The sequence below is a fragment of the Gossypium hirsutum genome, chromosome D08 (assembly GCF_007990345.1).
Source record: "Gossypium hirsutum isolate 1008001.06 chromosome D08, Gossypium_hirsutum_v2.1, whole genome shotgun sequence".
Classification (NCBI taxonomy): Eukaryota; Viridiplantae; Streptophyta; class Magnoliopsida; order Malvales; family Malvaceae; genus Gossypium; species Gossypium hirsutum.
Genome location: NC_053444.1, coordinates 24,533,992 through 24,561,504, shown reverse-complemented (window position 1 = coordinate 24,561,504; position 27,513 = coordinate 24,533,992). Strand labels below are relative to the sequence as shown.

General features: G+C 35.1%; 1 protein-coding gene and 1 non-coding gene across 2 annotated transcripts; one reads left to right on the top strand and one right to left on the bottom strand.

Annotated features, from left to right (window-relative positions):
* The first annotated feature begins 2,562 nt into the window (after positions 1-2,562).
* Positions 2,563-7,437, top strand: LOC107913058 (NEDD8 ultimate buster 1). The gene is made up of 11 exons (XM_041099260.1): positions 2,563-3,011; positions 3,741-3,863; positions 3,945-4,041; positions 4,402-4,437; positions 4,666-4,853; positions 4,968-5,070; positions 5,480-5,661; positions 5,740-5,817; positions 5,996-6,098; positions 6,177-6,270; positions 6,849-7,437. The coding sequence occupies exons 1-11, from the start codon at positions 2,707-2,709 to the stop codon at positions 7,175-7,177; spliced, it is 1,638 nt and encodes a 545-aa protein (XP_040955194.1). The 5' UTR covers positions 2,563-2,706; the 3' UTR covers positions 7,178-7,437.
* A 13,608-nt stretch (positions 7,438-21,045) lies between these two features.
* Positions 21,046-21,152, bottom strand: LOC121220458 (small nucleolar RNA R71). Its single transcript, XR_005917660.1, has one exon. It is a non-coding gene; the product is annotated as a small nucleolar RNA R71 (small nucleolar RNA).
* Positions 21,153-27,513: the final 6,361 nt, after the last annotated feature.

Sequence of the window (27,513 nt, the reverse complement as noted above, 5' to 3'; positions counted from 1 at the left end):
TCTGTTTCTTCTATGAGTAACTAGACTCAAATATATTTAATCCCATATTTTTTTCACCCACTAACTCGATTCCTACAATTTTTGGTTATTTTTTTAAAATTAGCCTACTATTGTTGTCCAAACAACAAGTAATATCAGCTTTTCGCTGAATCCCTTATTTTTGTGTTTCGAGTACACACCTGGTATCGATTGATGCTACAACAATCCCCGAGAACTTCAGAACCTATAATTGACCAATTCCACTCAATTTATCACTTAATCGATCGAACTAAATCTAAATCTGAAACGAGAAACGCATCCCTTAAGCGATGAAAAGCTTACCCCAGAACCTCGAAACAGTTGGTTAAGTAATAGCACAATGAGACCTTTAATCCACGCGGATGCTACTACCAAACTTCACTAACCCCCGAACCAAAGTTGGAAAAAAATCGTAAGTTAGAGAGAGCAAAAACTCTACTTACCAGAACGTGCGACGAAAATTGACCCAACGAAACGAATGTGTGGTAACCAACAAAAGAGACAGAAACAGAAAGAATAATGGAAAGAAAAAATTCATGTTTGACAACATAAAAACAAAAGGTGAAGAAAGGGAGAAGAGATGGCATTAGAAAGGTGGAGAGTTTTGAGAAAATCAAAATTTTACAAAAAGAAAACGATAATACTTAGAAAATTTGATAACCCCAAAATCCACTTCCCTAAATTCTTTCTACCAAACTGCCACTACTCAGATTTCCAATACAACTCAAACTCTCCAACTGACGAGCAAATAAAAATATATTTGTCCTTACACTCATGCAAGGATTCAAACTTCTAACCCTCTGCCAACCAACACTTCTTTTAACCACCAGACCAGCAGGCTCATTTTGGTAAGTACTTACAAACTTTTAATTAAAAGCCTACTAGCTAGAAATAGGGGTTAAGTCAGAAAAATACTAAAATTTGCCAAAGTCAAGACTTGAACTCAAGACCTCCCAGACTCACTTAAAGCACTTAACCACAAATGCCGATACACAATTGTGTCATATTTTCACAATAACAATAATAAGAATTTTGGGACGTTACATTTTTATATTTTATTAAATTTTATTATTTTATTGTTATTTTTTTCTAATTTTTAATAAGAGCAGGGGCTTAATTGCTATTTTGAAAAAAATTGAGGGTCTTTTTGGTATATTTTGAAAGTTTAAGTACCCAATTGAGTGAAAAAATAGCAGGGATTTAATTGCTTTTTTTAAAGAAGTTTGAGGGCCTTTTTGATGCATTTTGAAAGTTCAAGTGCTCAATTAAGTGTAAAAAATAAGAAGGGGCTTAATTGCTTTTTTGGAAAAAGTTTGAGGGCTTTTTACACCTTTAAGCCAAAATTAATTGAATAAGTTAAATTTTGAATCGTAACTAGAGGTGAGTTAATCGAATTGAGTTATTTGATTTTTTCGAGTCAACTCAAATAAGTAATTCGAGTTCTAATCGAGTTGAATTTTATAATTTGAATAACTAGAATAATTCAAATAACTGATTGGTGTATATACCCATTTGGTCCCTGTCAGTTTTGAAAATGAGCAAATTAGTCTCTTTCTCTCAACAAAAATTACAAAAAAAGTAAAAATCAAAATATTTATAAAAATTTCAAAATTTATATTTTTTGAAAAATTATTCAAATTTAAAAAAAAATCTAAGGAATATATAAAGAAAGTTAAAATTTTAAAATTTTTCTAAATTAATACTTTGGGACCTAATTAATTAACGATTTAAGTTTATTATCTTATTTTACTTTGAATTTTTTTCAAATATATATGACTGAAACAGTTTCCTTCGATTTGACTCAAATCGAAAAAATTTTAATTTGAGTTACAATGAGAAAACATGACTCATCAACTCGATTAACTTAAATTTTTTTACTCGATTTGATTTGATTCAATTCGACTGAACGCTCAACCCTAATCACAACTCATAGTTGGGAGTATTACAAAGTAAGACCACGTGGAAACCAAAGTAGAAGTGGAATTAAAAATAGGTTCAATTCTTCTATTAATCACTGTATTTTGTAAAAGTTATGGATTTAATCTATGTACTTTTCATATTTAAAATTTTCAGTTCTCACCAAATAGTAATTGTTAAATTCATTAGGTAGAGTTCTACTATTCCTAAAATTTGATGTGCATTATAATATGTATAATGCCATTTTAGCTTATTATTTCTCCGTATTACTTACTAAAAAATCAGTTAATGGATTAACGATTATCATTTGCGTTAAGACTGAAATTTTAAAATTTGAAAAGTATAGGAATTTAAAATGATCCATTTGGAGAAAATAAACTAAATCTATAGCTGTACATATAGTACATGACTAGTAATTGAATTTAACCAAAAAATTTAATTGATATTGTTTGGGCCACGACTAACACTTCAAATTTAAAAAGTACAGGACTAAAAGTGATCAATTCAAAAAAAAAAAAGATCAAATTGATAAAAAAGTATAGGGACTAAATTTTCAACTCTCGTAAAGTACAAGGGACTAATAGCAGAATTTAACCATAAAAATTCATGAACTTGCTCACTAAGATACCGTTGAACTTTACTATCTGTTTCTCTACAACCTCTATATATACACATAAGACGCCCCGTCCTCACTGGAGAAGTCTTTACCCTTTCTCACATTCGACTTTTTATTCCTTTCTTGCAAGGGAGAACAGGAAATTATATTGTGGGATGGCGAAATTGAGGATCGCAGGGACATGGGTAGGGGTGATAGACTTAGAATTGGAGAATTGGACGGTGGCAATGCTGAGGGAAGAGGTCGCCAAACGATCAAATGCCCAACGTCCTGACTCTATCAACCTTATATCTGCTGGTAAAGTTTTGAAAGATGGCGATGGCTCTCAAAACTTAACCCAATTGGGTATCAGAAACAATGCTAAGATTCTTGCCACCCGTGTCTCCGTTGATGAAGGCAAGTCCTTGGAACAAGAATTGATGGCCGAGGAAGAACGCTCTCGCAGACTTGCTCGAGTCAAGTGAGTCTTTTTGGTCAACTCTCTCCTTTTCTCTCGCCCTTTGTTTTCTTTTAAATGCGTAATTAATAGTATTCAATATTTCTGTATAAACTGAGTGCTTTTTTTTTCTTTTTAATGGTTGATTGGGTTCTTGGTTTTATTGAAATTCTGGGTTTAATCGAAGTTACCAAATTTATTCTTATAATAAGGAAATTTATGATTACGTTCATTCTTTTAGGGTTTAGGGTTATCAATCATATATTATTATGCCAAAAGGAATTGTGTTCTTGGGATGTATAAGTATTTCCATGTAGTTGATGGAATTGTAGTATTTTTCTGTCTTAGAATCATTGTGGTACTGTATTTTGAAGTCTATGATTAAATTGATAGTGTCAAATGTTAGTATTTTGCAGTGTTTGAGTCTTTGAGAGATGTTGGTCCTTTATGGTTTACCTTAAGTTGAGATGATATCAAGCGTCTACTGTTGTTTTTCGAAGTGGGGGAATACTCTGAAAAATGCGTCTTCCTCTTTGAACGTTTTAGATGGACCAAAGACTTCCATCTTACCTTTGAAAAGTTTAATGGATGCTACAGTTTTACAGTTTTACAGTTTTCCTGCATTATGAAATGATCATCTTTTCAAGATTCGGTGGGATGGATAATAGTTCCTTTCTGTTCATTTTGTAAGTACCATTGCATATCGTTTTGCAAATTAACGAGTGACTAATCCATAGTTATCTCTATGGGCAGGGCAGCAGCCACTGCACTTTCCAAGAGACATGTAGATGGTTCACTACCAATTGAAGACTTCAATATTGAACTTGAAAACCAGGGAGGGCAAAAAGTACAATTAGGAACTGAGACTGATCAGCGGTATGTCAATTTTCCCTAGGGTATTAAGACATTTGACCCCATTTTTTAAACTGAAGTAAGTTATGAATGGTCTTTAAACAGGGCAGTGATGATGGGTCTGATGCTTCATGAAAATGCAAAGAATCTACTTACGAGACAACTGTATAAAGACGCACTGGAAGTGCTTACCATGGGTGAGGTCAGTCTCTAGTATCCTTCCTCATTTGCTTCTACAGTACTAAACTTTTCTTGTTTGAATCTGGATTCTTAGAGTAGCAGCTGATAAACTTTCTTGTCTGCTATGTTAATCAGACTTGGGGGATGAGTGTTAGATACAAATATGCCTTTGACATGGATATAATAAATCTTTCCAAGTTTTCCATATATTTGGAGGGTTGTATCTCTGCATCCACGTCTAGATATGTAACTGGACATGTGATTTAGGGAAAAGAGTCCGAGAAACATAGCTTGTTAACAAAGATAATAATTTGGTTAAGGTGAAATATTTTTCTTTGAGTTTGACAATTAATTAATATAAGTTCTATATTCTTTCTTGTAGGAGGCTTTCTCACTTTGTGATCCCAAGGTCCTTGAGGTAAGATATTCCTTCTTAGAATTGAAGAAGGTTCTTTTTCTGAATAACTTAACCCATGCTGTGTTTCAGATTTTTGTTTAGGGATATAACTAAAAGTTGATTTAGCCTTTAGTTAATCCTTATATGATCTTAAACATGCATATGTTATTTGAATAATTGCATGCTTGTTCTTTAGATTTGAATCAACTCAATATCCTATACACTTTAGCTGTATGTGCTTGCTTGCAGTTTATTGACAATGTACCGATACTGCAAATAGACATGGTGTGGTGCTATTTCTTGCTTCGAGACATCAGTTGGCTTTCAGTTGCAGGAATACGCCTTGAAAAAGCCAGAGAAGGACTTGAGCGTTGTCACGGGAAGGATTTTTCCCGTGTTAGACTCCTTCAAGCTGGTTGCCAGCCAGAGCTTGCACTGTGAGTACTTTCTTAAAACTGCTTCAGTGGCTCAATTTCTATGTTTCTGGCCTTGAATGAGAATGCTGTTTGTTGCGATGTTAAGCTTATCTCTTTTGGATACTTTCTTTGTAGACATATGAGGTTGGAGTTGTTGGAAGGGGTGGTGGCATATCATAATGGTCAGTTGGATAAATCTAAAAAGGCACTGACATCTGCACAAGCAAAATTCTCACAGGTCACTATAATTACAGTCCAAAGCAGCTAGCTCTTCTATATCCCTCCCCCCCCCCCCCCCGGGCGAGGGGGACCACTACAGCTCCTCTCATCTCAATAACCTATATATACTCTTATCAGCATACATGCAGCTATCCTTTGAGCACATCTATAAACCAAGAATTACAAGACTGGATTTGCAAATTGCTTTCTGTACTATTGCTACTTTTATATAATGAAAAATATTGGTTAAATATAATAGAAATGACATACATCAATAGTTTGTTATGCTCATCTCTTACTTCCTTCTGCCACATTCAGCCATCATTTTGTTGTTTCCATTTTTTTTTTCCACTTTTATTTTCTTAACCATATTTCTTTGCATCCTTCTCCAATATTAAGCCCTATTTTTATTTTTCTGACTATATCAGTTACAAGTGCCTGATGAAGCCTTATCTCATGTCATGAGCATGGGCTTTAAGGAACGTGATGCAAGGAGGGCATTACGATTGAACAACCAAGATATCGGGAGAGCTGTTGATTTTCTTTTTGAGGAGAAGGCAAAGAGAAAACAAAAGCGGGAGGATGATATCCAGCATAAAATAGAAATCATGTGGGTATAATATACTTAAGATCTCTTATGATTGCCATTTTCTTTTATGTACAAATAATTAATGTAACAAGTTTTCAGGGAGCTAAAGCAATATGGAGTGACACCATTGAAGAAGGCAGTGAATGTTGAGAAATTGAAAGAATTGGTGGCTATTGGGTGAGCTGGGCACTGCTGTATTCTTGTTTGTCCTTTTAAATCTTCATTGATGTGATATGATGACCATCATTTTGGTGTATTTTGAAAGTTCAAGTTTAACAATCATTGCTTCAAGTGACCCTCCTTTTTGTCCTTTTTCTTTTAAATTGAAAATGCTAAGACCTTTAAGATTTGGCAGATTTGAGAAGAAACTTGCTGCTGAAGCCCTTCGAAGGAATGAGAATGACTTCCAAAAGGCGTTAGATGATCTGACAAATCCAGAAACTAATTCTGCCATCCAGGTTGACTGCTTTTGCATGAAGCTTTCCTAATTTCCAATTTTATTGGCTGTGGCCATCATTGATTATGTTTGTCTGCAGCTTGATATTGAGTCAAGGAAAAGGAAAAGAGAGCAACGAGCTGTAAATGCCAGAATTGAAGAGCTTGTATCTATGGGATTTGACAGATCTAGAGGTAATGATGAAATAGTTCTGAACTGATATACTGGTATTTCATAGTTATTTCCATCTTTATGATATAGATTCTATGGTTGTCATAGTAGATATTCTAGTAACTAGAGGTAACCCAATAATAATTTCATATAGTTTGCATGTTTGTGGTGGAGGTGAGCGAACAAATTTAAAATTTGTGAGATATATAGCTAAACCCTGTTATGTTCCATAATAATAATGGCCAAAGCCAGAAGAAAGGGGAAAGGATATGCTTTTCTCACTAGTCATTTGAAACAATTAAACAAAAGCTTTTTTTTAGAAAAACATATCACGACTCGAAAGAATCAGTAGTGCAAACTAAGAATTCATGTAAAAGACATTATAGATTCAACATGGTAAATACATGTTGCAATCTCTCCAGTTTATTGGAAAATCTACTTGACGTACCTTGTTGCCAAATTTGGATGTAGTTGTGAAAGCTTTCTAGTGCTCAAGAGGATTATATTTGAAAAAGGTTTTGCTGAAATCATTACTTGTTTATCTCCCATAAACTTGACTAGTATTTATCCTAGCAATATTCTGATATATTCCTGGGTTCAGTGGTTGCTGTTGTTCAGGCTGGTGAGACGATGGAGCAAACGATGAGTCGACTACTGCCAGAAGTTGATCCACTCCTGGCTTTTGATGCGAACAGCAGCGGGAATCCTGCTTCAGAGGCTAGCAATTTGAACCCTGATAGTGTTGAAGGACCATTAACTGCAGACGAAGAACGGGATGTGGAGATGGAAGATGAACTTGCTAGAGACATAGGAAAAGCAGATGCGTTATCAGACTATGACATTGAAGTTACAAAAGAAGGTGAAGCAATACAGGAGTATTTAGCTCTTTTGGCCTCAACAGATAGCAAGGAAGCTCTATCTTTGTGTTGAGAAAATGAGAATGGGCAATTACTAGTACATATTTGTGAACAGGATGTCTCCACTGATACAGGACTGTCAGTACAGGTAGTAAATGCCAATAATTTCAGTGGTTTTAGGCTCTAGAATGAAAGGAAACCGAATAGCTCCTCATACAATTACAAGGCTTGTAATTTCACATTTGAATCCTTACTATCAGTTCACAATTACCCCCAAATAGTGATATATGTGCATGAATGTGTTGCATGAATGAATTTTTTTTTTTATGTGCATATATGCCTGTACTCATGATGCCTTCGATTTTCTCCTGCCTAGATTTATTGCATTTTTGTTTTAAATACTTTATAATTTTTTCTATTTCTCAAAATGGACTATATTTATTAAATTAATTTTTCAATTAAATAATATTTTCAAAATATTGTGTAACTTCCAGGTGGGTGGTTGTATAGAAGACAAAACACAAATAAATACCAATAATAAAAGCAAATAAATAGAAAAAGGAAGTCCAAATTCAAATTCGAAAAAGAAATTTAGTAATTTAATAGTTACATGCCATATAAAATAAAAGAAGAGAAAAATGCAAAACATGTAACTAATCTTCATCGGAGTCTCGCTCCGATCCAGCTATCACCTTTCCCTTGCCTTTTTCGGCTGTAGCGTTGATGCGTCGGTGGTCTTGGGCCTTTGAAAACTACCCTTGTAGTGACAGGACACTCGGGAGCGAACATTGCCTCAAATTTGTCAACATACGGTGTTGGGTCATTGTGTTGGATTTGGTGTCCTAAGTGTAGTATATTTATTTAAGTATACTTGTAATTTTTTGAACAAATTGATTAACAACATTATTCATGAAGTACAATACTTTTTATATTATCCTCATATGGTTTTTGCATACAAAGCAAAATGAAAGCAAATGTTGCTCACTGGTTGTCTAATGTTTAACTAATACTAAACGATATTACGTGATTGGATCGTAATACAGAAAGACAACTTATATTGATAGACGAACCTAAACATGTTCTTAGTCTAATTGAAAATGAACTAATATGTCGTCTATCAAGTCTAATTGGGGAGATGCTTTCTCTTGAGCATCAGAGCAAATGACTCTTAGAAGATAGAGACATAGATGTTACTGATTGGACTAACAGTATATCGGACTGGACCCAAGAAGAATAGATCCTGAATCCGTTTATGAATTTATTCACTTGTGACGTTCATAGTGTGACATACCTAAATCCTGAGTGAATGACGAACTATGTATGCGTGACTCGTACACTTTGATGGAAGTAAAAGTTTGAGTTCAAAAATATAAGAAATTGAAAGCTGGTGCGTTGGGTGTACGACTTCAGCAGTATGTAGCATCATTCACAACAATGAAATTCATAACTTGAGATATGAGTAAATGATATCCTCTCATTTTATGGTGATTGACTTTTCATTAAGGGAGATGTAATGGTTACTATGAGATAAAATAGGATCATATTAGGAGAACGACTATTATCCCAAAGAGATCAATGATATCCTATAAGGGTAACACACTTATGACAATGTCATTGGACGAGCACTAAGTAGTTGCTTTTGTAATGGTATGTTGTTAGGGAGATTTCAATCACAATACTATAGTGGAATGACTTCTTGACTAAATGAGTTTATAATTAGTAGGCGAAAAGCTAAAAATTATAAATCATTTGAGTTATAATTACATATGTCCAATTGGTCCCTTCGCTAGCTTGTTGAAATCAGAAATGAATTGCGTGTTTGAATCAAAATGAACAAAGATGACTACAAATGGTGAAACAGAGAAATGAAAAAACATTCAGAAATGATTATGGTTTTCTTCGAAATTGAGAAATGAAATCATTTGGAAATGAATGTGGTTTTCTTAAAATGGAAATGGAAATGAAAATGAGAAATGTTAATTTGCAAATTTACATGGATTACTCAAAAATAATTGGAAGAATGAGTTTATATTTTTGAGCTATTTCAAATCCCCAAAATGAAAATAAATCATACGATTATAATTAGGGGTGAGCATTCGATCGAATCAAATCGAAAATTTTCGAGTTACTCGAGTTTTCGAATCTCACTTTATCATCCTAACTTTATTTGAAGTTTTCTCGAATCAAGTCGAGTGAGATGGAAATCAAATCGAATCGAATCGAATATATTTGTTCGAGTTAAATTTTAAAAAATAATTTTGGGTCATTGTAACCACTGCCACCCATCGTAATAAAATTTGTTCACCTTAATCAAATTTTTTATTAACTTTCATCACCTCATAATTTATTTATAAATTTTTTATATATTGGTTAGCTTCTCTACTTGCTTAGTTGTTTCAATTATCTTCAGATTTTTGTTGCTATGTATTTTGGAATTAAAAAATATATTAAATGTAAAAATATGATTTTTTTAATAAAAGTTATTTTAAAAATAAAATGTGAAATTGATACCAATATAAAATTTTAACACAAATATTTTATGGCATAATTAATAATTCAATTTTAATATAATTATTCAATATGATTAAACAATTCAATAATATAAATAATATAAAATGTGAAATTTAATTTAATAATATCAATAGTAGATATAAATAAAATTATTACTATTTATGTTTAGTGATTTTTTTTGGATAATTTTGATTTTTTATTTGAGAGTAAAGGGTGAGAAGTAAAAGTTTAGGGGGAAAATAAAAAGTTTTAGGGAATAAAAGTTTGGGGAAAAGTAAATAGGAGGAGTAAAATTTTGGAGGGAAAATATTAAAAAAAAAATTGGAGGGGGGAGGGTTTGGGGTAGATGGGAGGTGAGATGGGAAGGGAATAAAAGTTTTAGGGGAAAAGTGGGAGGGAGTAAAAATTTTGGGGGAAAATAAAAGGTTTTGAGGGTTTTGGGGAGTAAAATTTTAAGAAAAAGTAAATGGGAGAGTAAAATTTTGGTGGGAAATGGATTTTGGGTAGATTGGGGGGTTGGGAGGGGAGGGGAGGGGAGTAAAAGTTTTGGGGGGAATGTGGGAAGGAGTAAAAGTTTTGAGAGAAAAGTAAAAAGGTTTGGGAGTTTGGGGTAAAAATGTAAAATATTATAGTTTGATATTCGAATTATCCGAATTATTCGAGTTATTCGAATTCGAAAACTCAACTCAATTCGAACTCGAAATTTGAAAAAAAAAATTCGAGTTGATTCGAATAACTCGATTAACTCAAATAACTCGATTTGTTTAACTCGAAATTCAAATTTTTTTTCGATTTTTTTGAGTCGAATCGAGTTTTGCTCACCCCTAGTTATAATGAACAAGTTGAATTGTAAAATATTAAATATATTTTCTCAGAAATTTTATCTGGAGTAAAATCATCATAATTTTACTGGGATAAAATTGGGATGAGAAAATTATTTAATATAAAATATTGAAGTTTATTTTGGGAAATAGAAAAATAGAATCGGGTTGGATTAAATTATAAAGTATTGGATCGAAAAGTTCAGAAAGTACTCGTAATTGAACCCGATATAAGAGAGACCCAAAATCCCCTTATGGAACACGTAGGGGGTGACAACCATAGGAGGAATACTATGGGATGCTGTCCACCCACAACTCTAAGTAGAAAATTGTTTTTCTATTTGAAATAAACCTTTTTAATTCAACAAGGGTTCTACCTTCTCTCCCTATAAATAGATAGCATTGGTAGGGCTATTTAACATAACTTTAAGATATTGCTACTCTACCGAAAAATAAAGAGAATGCTTTCTCAACTATTAAATATATATATTTTTCTAAATAACAATTTTTCCAATTTCTATTTTGAAGAGAGAATTTTCCTTTTCACCTCAAAATAAAAGAATTTGTTTTTTAGTTCTCTTGTTGATTCAATTGGTTCGAGCCCACACTCGTAATAATTTCTTGTACAAGAATAGCAGAAAATATCATTTGGTTGAAATCCGGGAATGACAAGGATCCATTTATTCAAAAACACAAATATGATTTCAATTTAGGGTTTATTGCTATAAATATCATAAACCGGATCGATTTTTAAAATTTTAATTTTTCGTTGCGCAAGAAAACTGTTTTTCAAACCAGATTTTTTCCAATCCATCTTTTCATCATCCTCATCTGCTTCTTTTTCCTCTTTTTCTTCTTCTTCATCGCTGCTAGCGGATGCATTGCTCTTTTAGGACATTGTGGGCCCTCTATCCGGTGACTCATCCCAAATCAGTCCATTAATGGTTTCATCGCCTTGAGCAATTGAGTTTTGTAGCACACCTCGTTGAACAACTTAAGTTGCCACTGTGTGCCTTCATCGACCTTATTTGTTGTGGTTTTCTTTTTTAGGGTCGGAGGCATTTCCATTTTGTCCTTGCGCCTCTGATTCCATTCCTGAATTTTTTTTTGCTGTAGCTCGTGGAACTGAAGCATTATGGTATCGCCTATAATACTCCATATAGGGCGGTGAAACTACTCAGTCAGGTTCATCTTTACCCCTTCTTATGACATAGGTCAGTAATAAGATGAGGGAACTAGATGCCGACTTTGCTTCCCCTAACACACTTCTTCGTCTCCTGATTGATCCATGTGCCAAGACAGACTTGCTTTCGCTGTAAAATTGCCAACAACAAAATTGCTCAAAAAGTATTAATTGTGTTAGTGTTGAGCACGGGACTAATACGGGTCGAGATAAATGGCATCTACATTTTTGCTAATGGGAACATTATTGCTTGATTAAATGATAGGGAAAAGTTTTGTACTGTTCCCATTTCCATTCCCCTCTACCTTTCTTTTGGTAGGCAAGAACGGTGTCCATGTCAACATTTTTATAAAATTCTAAATCCATTATTTCAATGTCATCTTGTTGATACCATAGAATGCCATAGTGCTCACTAATAGCACTTGGGGAAATGTCAATCTCTAGTCCTCAAACTGGTTCGCAATTTCCACCGTAAACTTTTAAATTTGCATAAAACTCGAGAACAATAGGGATAACCATGATTGATTTTGGGACTAGACAACAATTGAACAACCTGTGGTAACAGACTAAGTCCCAAATCTCATTACAAAAAAGGTTGGGTCGAAACCACGTTCAAGAATGAACTTTCGCCCTTGGGTTGACATAAAATAATTTTCAACATTTTTATTTGTAAATCGCTTCAAAACCACCGCCGATGGCAGCATTTTACTAACCTTACTATTTAATCAAGCTATTTAACAATTAATAAACTAACCAACAACCAAATAAAAAATGCAATACTAAAAAAATAAAAATAACAAAAATAAAAATTTCAAAGAAAACAAAGGAAAAGGAGTTTTAGATTGTAAAACTGTGTTGATGGCGACGACAAAGCAGTTGGAGGCAATGTAGCATCGTTATTCGAAGGCAAGGAGAAGGAAAACTTGCAGATAAGAATGAAAAGAAGAAGAAAATAACACCAAATAGGCAGATTTATGAGAAGAGTAGATGAAGATTAAAAAGGAAAATAGAGGAGAAGATGAAGAGGGGGAGTGTTATTGGGGTGTCTAGGGCATAAGAAATTAAAAAGATTGGGGTTTATAGGTGTTTGGGGGTTTAAAAGCCGCCAAAACATGCGGATTGCGATATTCAAAACAAGTGTTTTTCCTGACTCGACATGCGTATCGTGACACCCTTGTAATTTTGTACCCCCTATTTTGAAATTGCTTTGGGTATCACAATACCAGTGTAACTTTACCAAATTTTTTATTTTTGAAACAACCAAGGATGTCGTGATACCAAGGGACCGGTATTGTGATATTCGAAAAATTTTTGGCCTCCTCACTAGACTTTCAAAGGTATCATATTCCTCATTGGATATCGCAATACCATTGGAAAGGTGCCCCCAAAACATACAAAATTGTCATCTAACCTCCCAATTATTCAAAATCTAACCTACCAAGTCCAAAAATTATACATGCTCAAATTTAAACCTAAACTAAACAAGGAAAACAAATGGAGTCCGTGATCAGATCATTCAAATATTTACAAATTTAGTTTGAATTGCCTTCTTGACAAAATTACAAATTAACTTCAAGGCGATCGATTACGCCTCCGAAGTGGTACTGATGTGGTGTGATCGATGCTTTAATTACAAATTTGTAATTTGTCATTACAAATTAACTTCAGGGCAATCGGTTACGCCTCCGAAGTGGTACTGATGTGGTGTGATCGATACTTTAATTCACCTTTTGTCATCACCCGACTAAGGCTACTAAAGGATTGCCATGGCTTAGTGAATTTATTTCATTTCTAGATCCTTTTCTGTATTGAGCTAAAACCTGCAAGTTCACACCATTTCACAACAGTTGCAAGATTAGTTGCAAGATATCATCTCAATCGCTTGACACTCGTACCCTTGAGAGAGTGACGTCTCCTTATAACTAAGATTAGGGTCAAACACTTAAAGATTTCGACCTCCCTACCTATTTCCATCATCAATTCCCCTTTTTTGACATCTATAGTCTCCCTAGAGGTTGCCAAAAATGGCCTTCCTAGTAGGATAAGAATCTCTAGGTTTTCTCTAAAGTTTAACATGATAAAGCCCACTGGGAGGATGAATTGCCTAACTCTAACTGATACGTCCTCGAGGACTCCCTTAGGACAAATTGAAGAGCGATCGACAAGTTACAAAGTCATTGAGGTCTCACTAAGGTCTCCTAATCCTAACCTCTGATAGATTGATAATGGCATGAGGTTGATACTAGCCCCTAAATCACAAAGGGCTTTCCCAAAATTTACTCATCATATTTCTATAGGGATTATGAAGTTGCTTGGGTCTTTAAGTTTTAGGGGAACTTTTTTTGACACAACTGCACTACATTCGGTGTTAAGAGCGGTTTGCTCTCGTCTCTCGATCTTTCTCCTCTTAGACACGACTTCCTTAAGGAACTTAACACATTTAAACATTTTCTCTAGGAGAACTAACAACATGAGATTATCATTCAACGCCTTAAACATGTTGAGGAAAGGTAAAAATTCCTCAGTCTTTTTCTTTCTTTCCTCAAGATGGGTTGGAAACGGTACGGGTACTTGACTCAATGGTACAATGCGACTATCCTGTGACTCAGATTGTTTGGGGTTCAATTTCATCTTCCACTTTCTCTTCCACCCCATCTCCAAGACTAGGAGTGAGAGTGCTCTCTTCCTTCTGTACTACCTCCTCTCCACTCAACAGTCATATAAGGTCATTAACTAGCGCTCCAGATCTAAGGGTAATCATATAAGGTCCTTAACTAGCGCTCCAGATCTAAGGGTAATGGCCTTAGCATGTTATTTCCCTTCCCTCTTCGGGTTTGGGTCAGTATTGCTCAGGTTTGATTAAACTAATTAGCTAACTAATCAACAAGGGGACTAAATCGTAAACTATGCAAAGTTATAACTATCCAATCAATAATGAACGATGGTTGGTTGACTTCGATGTGGTTCATTAATCATCGAATTAGGGATCTAAATTGTTTAAACTACTAAAGTAGCTCCATTTTACCTCTCAGTCTCAGTTTTACCAAATTAGATAAGTTAGTTCGATTTATCTCTCGATCTCACTCAACTAACTCAGAACTAAAGAATCAGTGTCCAATAAAGTTACCTCTCGGTCTCACTTATCTTAGTTTTCCCTTAAGGGTGTTAATCCTAAGTTTTTAGGTTTATTCAATTTAGTCCAATCTATTACAATTTAGTCCCTAACCCAAAAATTAAGTTACCCACATATCCATCAACCAACCCCCATAGGGTTTAGTTACCCATTACCATATTTAAGCTAACAAACATCAAAGAAGCAACCATGAAAGCCACGAACATAAAACTCAATAAAAAAAATGAAAGCTTGGGTTTTTAATTTGAAAGACAAACAACTAACAACAAGATGAATGAACAAGAACAATAAAATTGAGATTTTTAAAAGATGAAAAGAAAACAAACAGAAAAAAAATTAAACTAGAGATTAAAATGTCATTACAAACAAAGTTAAGGTACTAAACATGTAAATAAACTAGGCTACAGTGTTAACTAACTTAACTAACACTAAGAATGTAAATTAACACAAAGAAAATAGCAGGAAATTAAATCTATAGCTATGGAAGAGAAGAACTAAAACCCTAGAAAATGAAAGAAAAACTAAGAAAATGACTAAAATTTGTGCCTAATGCCTCCTCTCTCTCTTCAGCCAAATTTTTGCTCATTATAGCACCTATTCTGACCTACTTTCCTTGACCAAAATGCCCATCAATATGTATTTTTTATTGGTGCTTCAGTTGGATAAGAACTACCCCTGATGTAAATTTTTGTCCCCTCATGATTGTGATATCGCGATACCCATGGTCTGGATATCGCGATATTGTTGGCAATTTCAAAATAGAAAGTTTCCTTGAAGGTTGGATATCGCGATACCATTGTAGGTGGTCTTCATTCTTCTCTTTATTTCAGGACTGTTGAGGGTATCGTGATACCTAGTCTTTGATATCACGATATCCCATCCTTGGTGATATATTTTCTTAAAATCGTGCCACCATTGAGTTCTTACAACACTCAATCTATCATTAGGGTCCAAATGACACATTTGGCCAATTTAGGTCTCAAAATGGGTACAAAAACACATTAAACACTTATTAAATAGAAAAACTAAAAACTACGCTAAACAATGAAAGATACACTAATTTTCTCGAAAACAAACTCCTTAAGTATAACAAGGAAGCCTAATTTGACATATCAAATTATGGCAGATCAACAATCCTAGTAAAATAACTAGGGTTAGTTGCCTCTTTCTCTCCTAGTTCAACTAGGAGATTCCTTTTCTATTAAATAAGCATTAATTGTATTCTACTAATTCAACTAGGGTTCACTTCCTCTTCCTATAAATAGATGACACCGATAAGGCTAAATACATAACTTAGAGATATTGTTATTCTGCCCGAAAATAGTCATAATTTATTTCTAAGTATAAATTATATTTTAATAAATAACAATTCTACCGGTTTCTATAAGAGAGAGAGATTTACTTTTCTACTGAAAGTAAGAAAATTATTTCTGGTTCGATGTTTGATTCATAATTGTTTGAGCCCACACTTGAAGTAGTTCGTGGTACAAGAATAGTAGAGAATACCCTTCGGTTGAAAGCTGGGAACGTCTAGGATCTGTCTCACTCAAAACACTTGTATTATTTTGGGAAAAAAATCATTGCTATAAATATCACAAACCGACTCAATTTTTAAAATTTTTTATTTTCGCGTTGTGCAAAAAAATCATTTTCGAAACAGTTTTTTTCCAATAAGACATTTTGGTGGTTTCAAATTTTCTTGAGAGAAAAGTGAAGTTACGTTGTATATATACTCTTGCTAAATGTATTGAAAAAATGAGTGAATAAAAGCAATATGAGTGTTTAAAGCAATGTGATTGTTAGATGCAAAGTGAGTGGAATAAAAACATGGTTAGTGATTAAAACATTGTGAGTGAAATAGTGAAAAATTTTAGAAAACACTCAAACAAAAAAAAATAGCTTAAAAGAAATCTTTCATTTCGTAATGCGCAAGTACTCGCTAGCTTTTGTATTCACCAATATTGAACAATATATTCCATTTCTTTGGAGACATAAGGAAAGTGAGAGAAGGAGAAATAATGTGCTGGGCTTAATGACTAATTTGAGGATGAGTAGGGAATGATGTCATGTGTTTTACTATTTCGAGTGCTTGAAATTGTTTCAAGTTATCTTTCGCTTGAAATCCAAACCGCCCTAAGTCTCATAATGATACAAGCCTAAAAGACCTATGTGACCTAAACATTTCATTTAGATGATCTTCTTGATTTGTTTATAATTAGCTTAAATGAATTTTTTGTTTACTATGTATCCATATAATTTATGTTGATGGATAATATAATTGAGTATTTATTCATTTGAATTACCTCTAGGTTTATTAGCTCTTTAATTTAGTGAACTAGGTATATTTGCTTTAGGAGTATTTAAGTTAGCTAAACATCAATCTTCAGTTTTATGTGAGATATGTCTTGTTAAAATTCAATATTTGATTTTCATATTTCTATTTATCTAAATATTCCAAGGGTCTTCTATTGCATGTTTTGTGTGTTGGCTTAAGGACAAGCAAAGACTTAAGTGTGGGGGAGTTTAATCTGTCATAATTTGATATGTCAAATTAGGTTCTCTTGAGTACATAATGAGCTTTCTTTCAAGTAGTTTACGAGTCTTTTAAATAATTTTTATCGATTCTTATATTTTAGTGATAATGATATCTTTTCTTATATTTGCATCTTTTAAGACTCAAATCGGAAAAACTATGCAATTGGGAGTCTGATGATTGATTTGAGCTTGTGCATGGAAAAAATGATGGCCAGACTGATCACCTCTCGACATACTAATGTCCAGAGTGTGAATACTGCAATAAAATATAGAAATACGAGGTGGTACCTACAAGTATACAGGTCGAGTTGTAATTTAGTTTTACAACGAAGTAGGTGAGTACTCCGAGGATTGTACCCAAGAGAGGCGAGTGCCAGATCGCTTCTAACCTAAACACTAAAAGATCTAGTTAGTACTTTAAATTAGCTATAGTATGAAAGCATAAAAGAAATTATTTTTAGGGCTTTTATAATAATAAAAAATATCATAAAAGAAATATACTTCAAGAGATAGAAAAGAAGAATGAATCAAATCTTCATTATGGGTGATTAGTTTGCTTCAGTAATCCCCATCAACCGTTGTTTCGGGTTCCTCGTCAATCAAATAGTCGCTATCGTAGCAGGATCTTTTGATCTTCCACTAACATAATGAGTTAGCAATGACTACTTATCTTCCGACCTCATAGTCTAGACAGCTTGGGGTGAAGGTGTTCACAGATGGGCAATACCAATTTCGGGTTAATTCCCACCTTGATGACTTCCCGGGGTTGTCAAGCCTAGGGTTTGTTTCACGTTCTTTCTTTCCTAAATAACTGATCCGTTGAGTAACCCTACAAAACAGTTAATAAAATCATCCTCCACTCGCTAATCCCCTATAGAAAGATTAGTTCCTCATGCTTTTCTTAGACAATATAGAATCAATATAAAGAGAAAGCATGCTAATTAAATCAACAATATAGAGTATATGAAAAAGCATGATTTTATTGATATTAATCACGAATCCACAAATTTTGAATGCTTTCCACAATTCAAATCTCTTGAGAGCAACAAAAAACACTGAAATAAATTCTAAAACCTAAAACCGAAAGAAAACTAAACTAATTTTACTAAAGAAAATCTAGGCTAAGTGAATGACGTCCATAACATGTTCCAAAGGAGCCTATTTATAGATTTTAGGTGGTCATCGTCCTTAACCCTAGGTTAGCTGAAGTCCTCGAGCTTTAAGTTTGATTGTGTGGACCAAAACACCTTTTAGATCATGTTTTTATCTCGTCTAGAGTCAATGTCGCGACACACGAGGACCTGTGTCGTGACATAGAAGTTAGTATACTCCTCTTGGGATATCTTCAGGGATGTGTCACGAAACCTTTAGGCCGTGTTGTGACATCGAAGGTAATCTTGAGCTTTCTCCATTCTGGTCCCTATGTTGCAACATCAAACATCCTACGTTACGACATAGCGACCAATATCGGTTTAGTACGCCTTCTATAGGTCTCTTATAGACTCAAAAATTGCGTTAGCTCTTCATTAGGCCTCATTTGGCCCCAAAGGTCAATAAAAGACTCAATTTGTACATTTTATTGAATATAAGTAAAACCAAGAAAACTTAACTAAAACATAGTGAAAATGCTAGTATTCAAGCTCCTTAATGAGAAAACTAGTTTCATCTGTTACATCGAATTACGACAGATCGCAAACCTTAAGGAAAATTGCATCTAACGTGGGTATCACGACACTGATGCTAAGATGTCGCGACACTAAGCCTGCATCACCTTAGGGTGCATAAGAAACCAACCTGGAGTCGTCAGTTGAGGATGTTGTGACACTAGGGGTATTGTGTTGTGATAAGCTATAAAAGTAACATATTTTAATTCCATTCTTAATGCATTTTTGGATGATTAATTATGCAAATTAGTGAATTTGATTCTCCTAATCCTTTAAATTCTTGTTTCTATACGTAGGAGAGCATTTGAGAGGGAAATGAGCAAAAAATGAGCCAAATCAGAAAAATAAAGTTATTTTCAAGAGCCACATGACCTGGGCATTTCCACACTGGCTAGACACACGACTGTGTGTGCCACATGGGCTAGACACACACCTATGTGCCAGCCTGTGTTGATTTTGCACCCTGCTTCCAAAATACGTGAAAAAACATAATTTTTAGGCTTTCTGAGCATTTTAAAGTCTATAAATACCAATTAGAAGAAGACATAAGAGAGGAATTAGAGAAGATCGAAGAAAACACTCGAAGAACACCATCAAAATCAACTCGAAAGTGGATCCCCATCAAGATCGAAGATCTCCTTTTAATTTCTTTCAAAGTTTTATTGAGTTTCTTTATGTCTTGTGGTTATTCTGACTTTGATATGTTTCTATTCAGGATTATTAACTAATTCCCTAGATACCTAGAGAGAATGAAACCTGTGATGAAACCTTTTATTAAATTTTTGTTTTTACGTGATAAATACTTGGTTCTTGTTCTCAATTATGTATGCTTATTTCTTGTTTTAATATTTTCGAGATATTAATTCATGTTTAATGTGCTTAGCAAAAGTCCCTGTTTAATAGTAGATCTAGCATAACTGAGTGGAGTTGCATGCAAGCCTAGAAATAAGACGACATAAATCTACTAAATTAGAGTCAAATGTAATAGGGGAATCCATAGATCGAGTTAATACGATGATAGGGGTTTTAATTAGAAAGAGATTTTAATTAGTCATCCTAGAGTCAGTTGTTCTTACTCTCGAAAGAGATATTAACATGATTTAGGGATTTCTACGGATCAATGCACAAGTGAATAAATCGTTTAATTTAGATTTATAATAATAGGTGAAATCTAGGTGGATTCTTTCTTAGGTATTGTCTATCTTATTTGTTAATATTTGATTACTTCTTTGATTCATTCTTTGTTGTGTTCGTAGTTAAATTACTTTAGTAAATTTAGATTAAAACACATCACTCCAAATTGTTGGCTAAATAGTAGAAAAACAATAATTACTAATAGTTTTAGTCCTTGTGGATACGATATTCTCTACTCACCATAGCTATACTATTGCTCGATAGGTGCGATTGCCTTTGTCATATTTATAGTTAGTTTAGTGACCATCAAGTTTTTGGCACCATTTTTTTATATTTTTTTAGCTTAATTTTTACATTCTAATTTTTTTTATTTCTTTTTGGCAGGTTCCTTTAGTTTATGACTAGAAGAAACCCGTTGGGGCCATTGTTATTTGATAGTGAAATTGAAAGTACAGCTCGTAGAAACCGTAGAGAAGCAAGGAAAAGTTGAGAGAATTTGGTAGACAAACAAGAGGAAATTATTATTAATGAGGAGATGGGTGATAACCAGAATAATCATCTACCTCCTACGGTTGTTGCAAATCGAGCTCTTATTCCTCATACTATGTACGATTATGCCAAGGCCACTCTAACTGGGGCTGAATCGAGTATTGTAAAACCCACCATTGCTACAAATAATTTCGAAAAAAAGCCGAATACAATTCAAATGATACAACAGTTTGTTCAGTTTGATGGTTTGCAAGACAAAGATCCAAATACTCATTTGACCAATTTCCTGGAAATCTACGATACTTTCAAAATTAATGGCGCCACTGACGATGCCATTCACTTACGATTATTTCCTTTCTCATTGAGGAACAAAGCTAAACAGTGGTTAAACTATTTATCACGAGGTTCCATCTATAGGCTCAAATGATTGAGAAATTTCTACTGAAGTATTTCCCACCAGCTAAGATAGCCAAGTTGAGGAATGATATCTCCTTCGTTCTACAGATCGATTTAGAGACATTATATGATGCATGGGAGAGATACAAGGATTTATTAAGAAGGTGCCCTCAACATGGGTTACCTCTACGGCTATAGGTTCAAACCTTTTACAATGGTTTGAACCCTTCAACGTGGCAATTAATCAACACAACAGCCAATGGAACTCTGAACAATAAAACTCCTGAAGTGGCTTATGAATTTATTGAGGAGATGGCACTGAATAATTATCAGTGCAAGTCATGAGGACAAAGTCGATAAAAGCATCCAGTGTTTTCAACTTAGATGCAGTCACCATGTTATCAAATTAGGTAGAACTTTTAAATAAGAAAATTAATGGTTTATATGTTTTTACGCCAGTACATCCGGTGATGCAATGTGATACAAATGGAGGAGGAATGAATAATCCAGAATGTTTACCCTTCGATCCTAACACAGAGAACGAAAAAATCAATTATATGGGTTATAATTCTAGGCCTCAAAATAACCCTTATAGTAACAACTATAATGCAGGTTGGAGGAACCATCCCAATTTCTCTTGGGGTGGTTAAAGAATCAAAGAGCACAACCCCTTCCAGGCTTCTAACAATAACCTTATCAGCAAGAGAAAAAGCTGAACCTTGAGGAGATGTTGACGAAGTATATCTCGGTGTTAGAAATGTGTTTTCAAAACACTGAGGCAACACTAAAAAATCAGCAAGCATCGATTCAAAGGCTCGAGAACCAAATAGGTCAGCTTGCTAAGTCAATCTCAGAAAGACCACAAGGTAGTTTGCCTAGCAATACTGAAATTAACCCAAAGCAACAACTTCATGCAATTACTGTGCGAGATGAAGAAGGGTTAGTTCAAACTGAACCAAAATGAGGCAAGAAATCATGGTGAATAACGATAAGGTTAAGGTAAGCTAAAAAGAAAACAACCCGATTTCCAAGGAATATAAACCTCGAGTTCCATATCCTAATGCGACGAAGAGAGACCACATGAATGAACAATTTGGTAAATTTCTTAAGCTCTTGAAAAAATTACATTTTAACTTACCGTTTGTTTAAGCTCTTTCGTAGGTGCCCAATTATGTCAAGTTTTTAAGGAGTTGTTGGCAAACAAACGAAAGTTAGATGATTCATCGACTGTAGAACTCAATATAGTTTGCTCGGTCATCTTACAAAATAAACTGCCTAACAAATCGAAAGATCCAGGGAGTTTTACTATTCCTTGTTTAATTGGTAGTTTAAACATTGATAATGCTTTGGCTGATTTAAGGGCTAGTATCAATGTCATGCCTTATAAAATGTTTAAACAATTAGGTCTTAGGAAACCTGAACAAACTAGAATGAGTATTCAATTAGCAGATAGAACCAGTAGATATCCTAGGGGTGTTATTGAGGATGTGCTTGTAAAAATTGATAAATTCATATTTCCCGTTGACTTTGTTGTGTTAGACATGGATGAGGGTAGTAAGGTACCCTTGATTTTAGGATGACCCTTTTTAGCAACTGCTAGAACTATATTGATGTTGGTACAAGTGAATTAGTACTTCGTGTAGGTGATGAAATGATTACTCTCTAAGTACGTGATTCTGTGAGAGACTCTAGTAATCGAGATGATTTTAAATGTTCTGTTAACGTGAGTAACCATGTGGCTCAACCTTCTTTGTAGGAAATCCCACAAGAGAACATGATGGAGCCATGTTTTAGTCAATGCGACAGAAACAAAACGATTTATGATGAACGAATGTTACAAATCGATGAACTAGATGAGTGGCGAGCAAATGTCAAGGAGACACCGAAAAAGCATGATGAAGAGCCAAAGCAACGCCATGATGAGCACATGAATAGACGAACCAATTTAAGGTTGGGGACAAAGTACTACTAGACAAAACGAATCCACATATTGCACCTTCAGAGCTTGATGCAAACAGAAAAAACCCATTTACGGTACTGAACGTCTTCCCGTACGGTACAATCAAGGTAACTCATTCTAAATTCAGCATAGTTAAGGTAAACATGTAACACCTCAAATTTTGGGGTTAGAAGATTTAAGGATTGTAGTAAGGGTCAGTGAGTAGGTCGAACAATTGGGTTTGTTTCCGTGTTTTAATGTTAGAATGGACTTGTTGGTTTGGTGGTTGGTAGTGTGTTAGTGTACCTTTGGGACCTGGGTTCGAGTCCTCATATGTGTGATTTGGGGAAATAATTTTAGTTTAGTTTTTTTTAAGTTTAAAAAACTCGTTTTATTTATTTTATTTTTACTTTTTGGAAAAATATGAGAGATTTTTGAAACTTCCCAAGTATGTTTCATGTTTTTTGATTTTCTCTCCCACTTTCTCATGTCAATTTTTTTCTCTTCTTTACTCTTCTTTGGGATTTCAAAAATTTGATGTTTTCTCTGCCATTGAATTCTCCTCAGTAAATTTTGTTTGAAATCGTTGGGTTCCATTGGACTTCGTTGTTTGGTGTTCGGGTAGTTCAAGGAATTAAGCAGAGGTAAGTAGTATTCTTTGATTTTTGTAGGGCAATTTTGGGTTATTCATTTGTGTTAGTTTGGTATGATGATAATGTTGGTATGTTTGTGTAAATGAGTTTTTAGAATTGTGTTGAGGAGGCGAATCCGTCAGGTTTTGGTGCTTGAGAATTCGTTTTAATGTGTGTTTTCGAACCCGTAGTAATTAGAAATTTCTTTGTGGCTACTAATTCATGATTTTTCGATCATTTTAGGGTGGTTTCGTGACCACAAGGGTGGCCACACAGGCGTATGCCACACACGGGCGGTTTACACGGCCGTGTGGAATTAGAGATTACGATTTTGGGGGTAATTTTGGTGCCACACGACTGTGTGGCTGATTTGGGGACTTTTAGTTAAATTTCACATGGGTGTGTATTTTGGACACACGGTCGTGTGAGACTTTCACACGACCGTGTCTACCTTGCACCTTATCTTAGTAGAAATGGACAGAGAGTTACACGGGTTGTCCACATGGCCATGTTCCCTGGACACACGGGTGTGTGTCATCTTCACACGGTCCTGTGCCCCTCCATATAGGCGTGTTGACCCCACACGGCCTAGGTATTTCCACATGATCGGGACACATGGCCGTGTGGCCCTATTTATCCAATTTTCGTACTGTGTCTATTTTCGATCTAATTGTGTTACGATGTGTTCTGGCCCTTGGTTAGGTCTTAGTAAGGGTGGTCAGGCCTCTGTTTCGGCCTGGACTTGTGCGTTAATCGCAATCATAGCTCTAACTAAACGATTCATTTGAGTGTTAATTGATGTTACGTTATAATTGATTCTGATTCTGGGCAATTAAATGTGTACATTTTTTATTCCCTATTTTGTTTCTGTATGGCTTTTTAGAAACGGTGTGCATTTTACATTTGCATCAATATTTTTGGGTTTGGTTGCAAAGAGAAGGGAGCCTGATCTGTTTTGGCAGTTTCAACTGTAATACATCTGTACAGTGATTAATCGCACAGTACGGCATATGTGTCAGCTCTGCTGTATATTAACATTTGAGTGGCTTAGTCCACATACAAGATGGGTAGGGTTGGATGGGCCTTTTGAGGTCTTATGTGGTGTGCATTGTTGGATGGGCTTAAATAGCTCGTATATGGTGTGCATGGTGGTCGGAGAGGCGTTTGGCTGGATGGGTCGACTTTTATTACTTGTTGTATCCATACGCATTTTGTTAGTTGACTGAACATATATATATCCATGTCTAATTATGCGAGTACTGAGATATCGATGAATATGTGTTTACTTCTATGGTTGTGTATTTTTCTTACTTATTTATGATCTGAGGTTTGAGTCGTGCCACTTTGATTTTCATCTTTTGGTTGTGTTTCTAACTCACACTGAGCTCGTGTAGCTCACCCCCTTAGTTTTTCGCTTTTCGATTACCCTCATTTTTTTGTAGCTGGATTTGGCATGCCGAAGGTTTTAGAGTGATACGTTTTAAGCCGAGTTAATAAAATGACTTTTCAATTTTTTTTAAATTTGTGAACTGCTTTGGACTGTAAACATCTATAAGGACTGTGGTACAATCTAATTTTAGATTTTTTTAAATAGTTTTTATTTTGAATTCTAGAAACTGCGGAACTTTAATTCTGAACGCTTTCGACGTAACTTGAATTCTATGAATCCTAAAAGGGCTAAACAGTTTAGTTCGATTTTAGTAAATTGTGTTCGTATAAGATGTTAACAACTCATTTTGTAAAATCGTTTCAGATCACCTCAGTGATCAATGTAACCTCCGGGATTCAGTCTAACCTTTTAGGCCAGGTTTTGAGGCATTACATTTAGTGGTATCAAAGTCAGGTTTGCAAAAACTCAGCCTGTATGTTACGTATCCGTGTGCACGCGGGATTGTTTTAGAAAAATATATTTATAAATCGTACCACAGTGTTTTGTAATGATTGGTATTCTGGAATTTTTTTTGTGAAAATTAGATGTTCGAGATTCCGATGTTGGTCCGTGCAAAATTTAGGCAATTGTAAGATCTGTTCTGTAACTTTAGAATCGTAATAATTTAATACTTACGTTTGTATTCGGTTTTGGGTATTGTAGACCTCTTAAGTGATTAGTTCGAAGATCGTTATGGATTCTGGCGTTAAGCTTGATCGTGAGGATCAATCTGGTGAGACTTTCAAGGAGTGACTTATTTCTCTAGGGCGTGTGCCCGTTCAGGAATCGGTGGTCAATGCGATTTCGCCAAATTTGGGTAGCGATAACTCGGAGGTTGGTACTGAGGCGTTGACTAGGGTAGTGAGAGAGGTTCTAGAGAATGTGTTCGAGGCTAGCATAGAAATGAATAAAGAGATGGTTCAAGGTAGGTGCATTGATTGTGGGAAGAAAAGAGATTGCAGTCCTTCAAGGTTGGAACCTCGGTCTTCGAAGTGTGGGAGAATGCAATTGAGTGTCAATAGCATAATGTGAAAGGTTCATGTGGTGGCGCGGATGTTCCGACTTGTGGGCATATTAAGAAGCGCCATCTGGGAAACTGTTGGAAAAAAAGCGAGAGCATGCCTCAAATGCGGATCCACGGAGCATCGGATTAGGGAGTGTCCTTGAAAAAATTAACATAGGTATGGTGGTGTGTTATCGTTGGTTCGGTAATGGTTGAGAATATTTCAACTTCCTGATTATGGCATAGTAATTGTGTGTGTGATGGTTACAAATATGTATCTGCTGGTAATTGGGTTAGTTTCCGCGTTTTAGTGTTAGAATGGCCTGCTGGTCTGGTGGTTGGTTGTCTGTAATACTTTTGGGATCTGGGTTCGAGTCCTCATGTGTGTCATTTAGGGAAATAAATTTTGTTTTGTTTTGTTATGTTAAAATTTTAAAATACTTATTTATTTTATTTTATTTTTTATTTTTGGAAAGATAGGAGAGATTTCTGAAACTTCCCAAGTATGTTTCATGTTCTTTGATTTTCTCTCCCACTTTCTCATGTCAATTTTTTTTCTCTTCTTTACTCTTCTTTGGGATTTCAAAAATTTGATGTTTTCTCTGCCATTGAATTCTCCTCTTTATTATTTGTTTGAAATCATTGGGTTCCATTGGACTACGTTGTTTGGTGTTCGGGTAGTTCAAGGAATCAAGCAGAGGTAAGTAGTGTTCTTTGATTTTTGTAGGGCAATTTTGGGTTATTCATTTGTGTTAGTTTGGTATGATGATAATGTTGGTATGTTTGTGTAAACGAGTTTTAAGAATTGTGTGGAGGAGGCGAATCAATCGAGTTCTTGTGCTTGAGAATCCATTTTAAGGTGTGTTTCCAAACTCGTAGTAATTAGAGATTTATTTATGGCTGCTAATTCATAATTTTATGGTCATTTTAGGGTGGTTTTGTGACCACATGGGTGTATGCCGTGCACGGGTGATTCACACGACCATGTAGAATTAGGGATTAGGGTTTTTGGGGTAATTTTGGTGCCACACGGCCTGGCCACATGGTCGTGTGGCTGATTTGGGGATTTTTAGTTGAATTTCACATGGACGAGTGTTTTGGACACACAGCCATGTCCCGTGGGCACACGGGTGTGTGAGACTTTTACACTGCTGTGTCTGCCCTGCACCTTTTCTTAGCACAAACAGACAGAGAGTTACACGAGCTGTCCACACGGCCATGTTCCTGGGAACGCGGCCATGTGTCATCTTCACACGGGCGTGTGCCCCTCCACATGGGCGTGTTGAGCCTCACACGGCCTAGGCACTTCTAGACGGCCAAGACACATGGCTGTGTGGCCTTATTTTGCCAATTTTCTTACTGTGTCTGTTTTCGATCTGGTTGTGTTATTGTGTGTTCCGACCCTTGGCTAGGTCTTAGTAAGGGTGGTCGGGACTCTGGTTCGGCTTGGAGTTGTACGTTATTCGCAATCATAGCTCTAACTAAACAATTCGTTTGAGTGTTAATTGATGTTACGTTATAATTGATTCTGATTCTGGGC

Bases quoted from the DNA above. Each gene is read 5' to 3' on its own strand.
- LOC107913058 (XM_041099260.1), top strand. From the start codon at position 2,707: ATGGCGAAATTGAGGATCGCAGGGACATGGGTAGGGGTGATAGACTTA. The intron at 5,071-5,479 runs GTCACTATAATT...TGACTATATCAG, and splicing joins CACAAGCAAAATTCTCACAG to TTACAAGTGCCTGATGAAGC. The intron at 5,662-5,739 runs GTGGGTATAATA...ACAAGTTTTCAG, and splicing joins CAGCATAAAATAGAAATCAT to GGAGCTAAAGCAATATGGAG.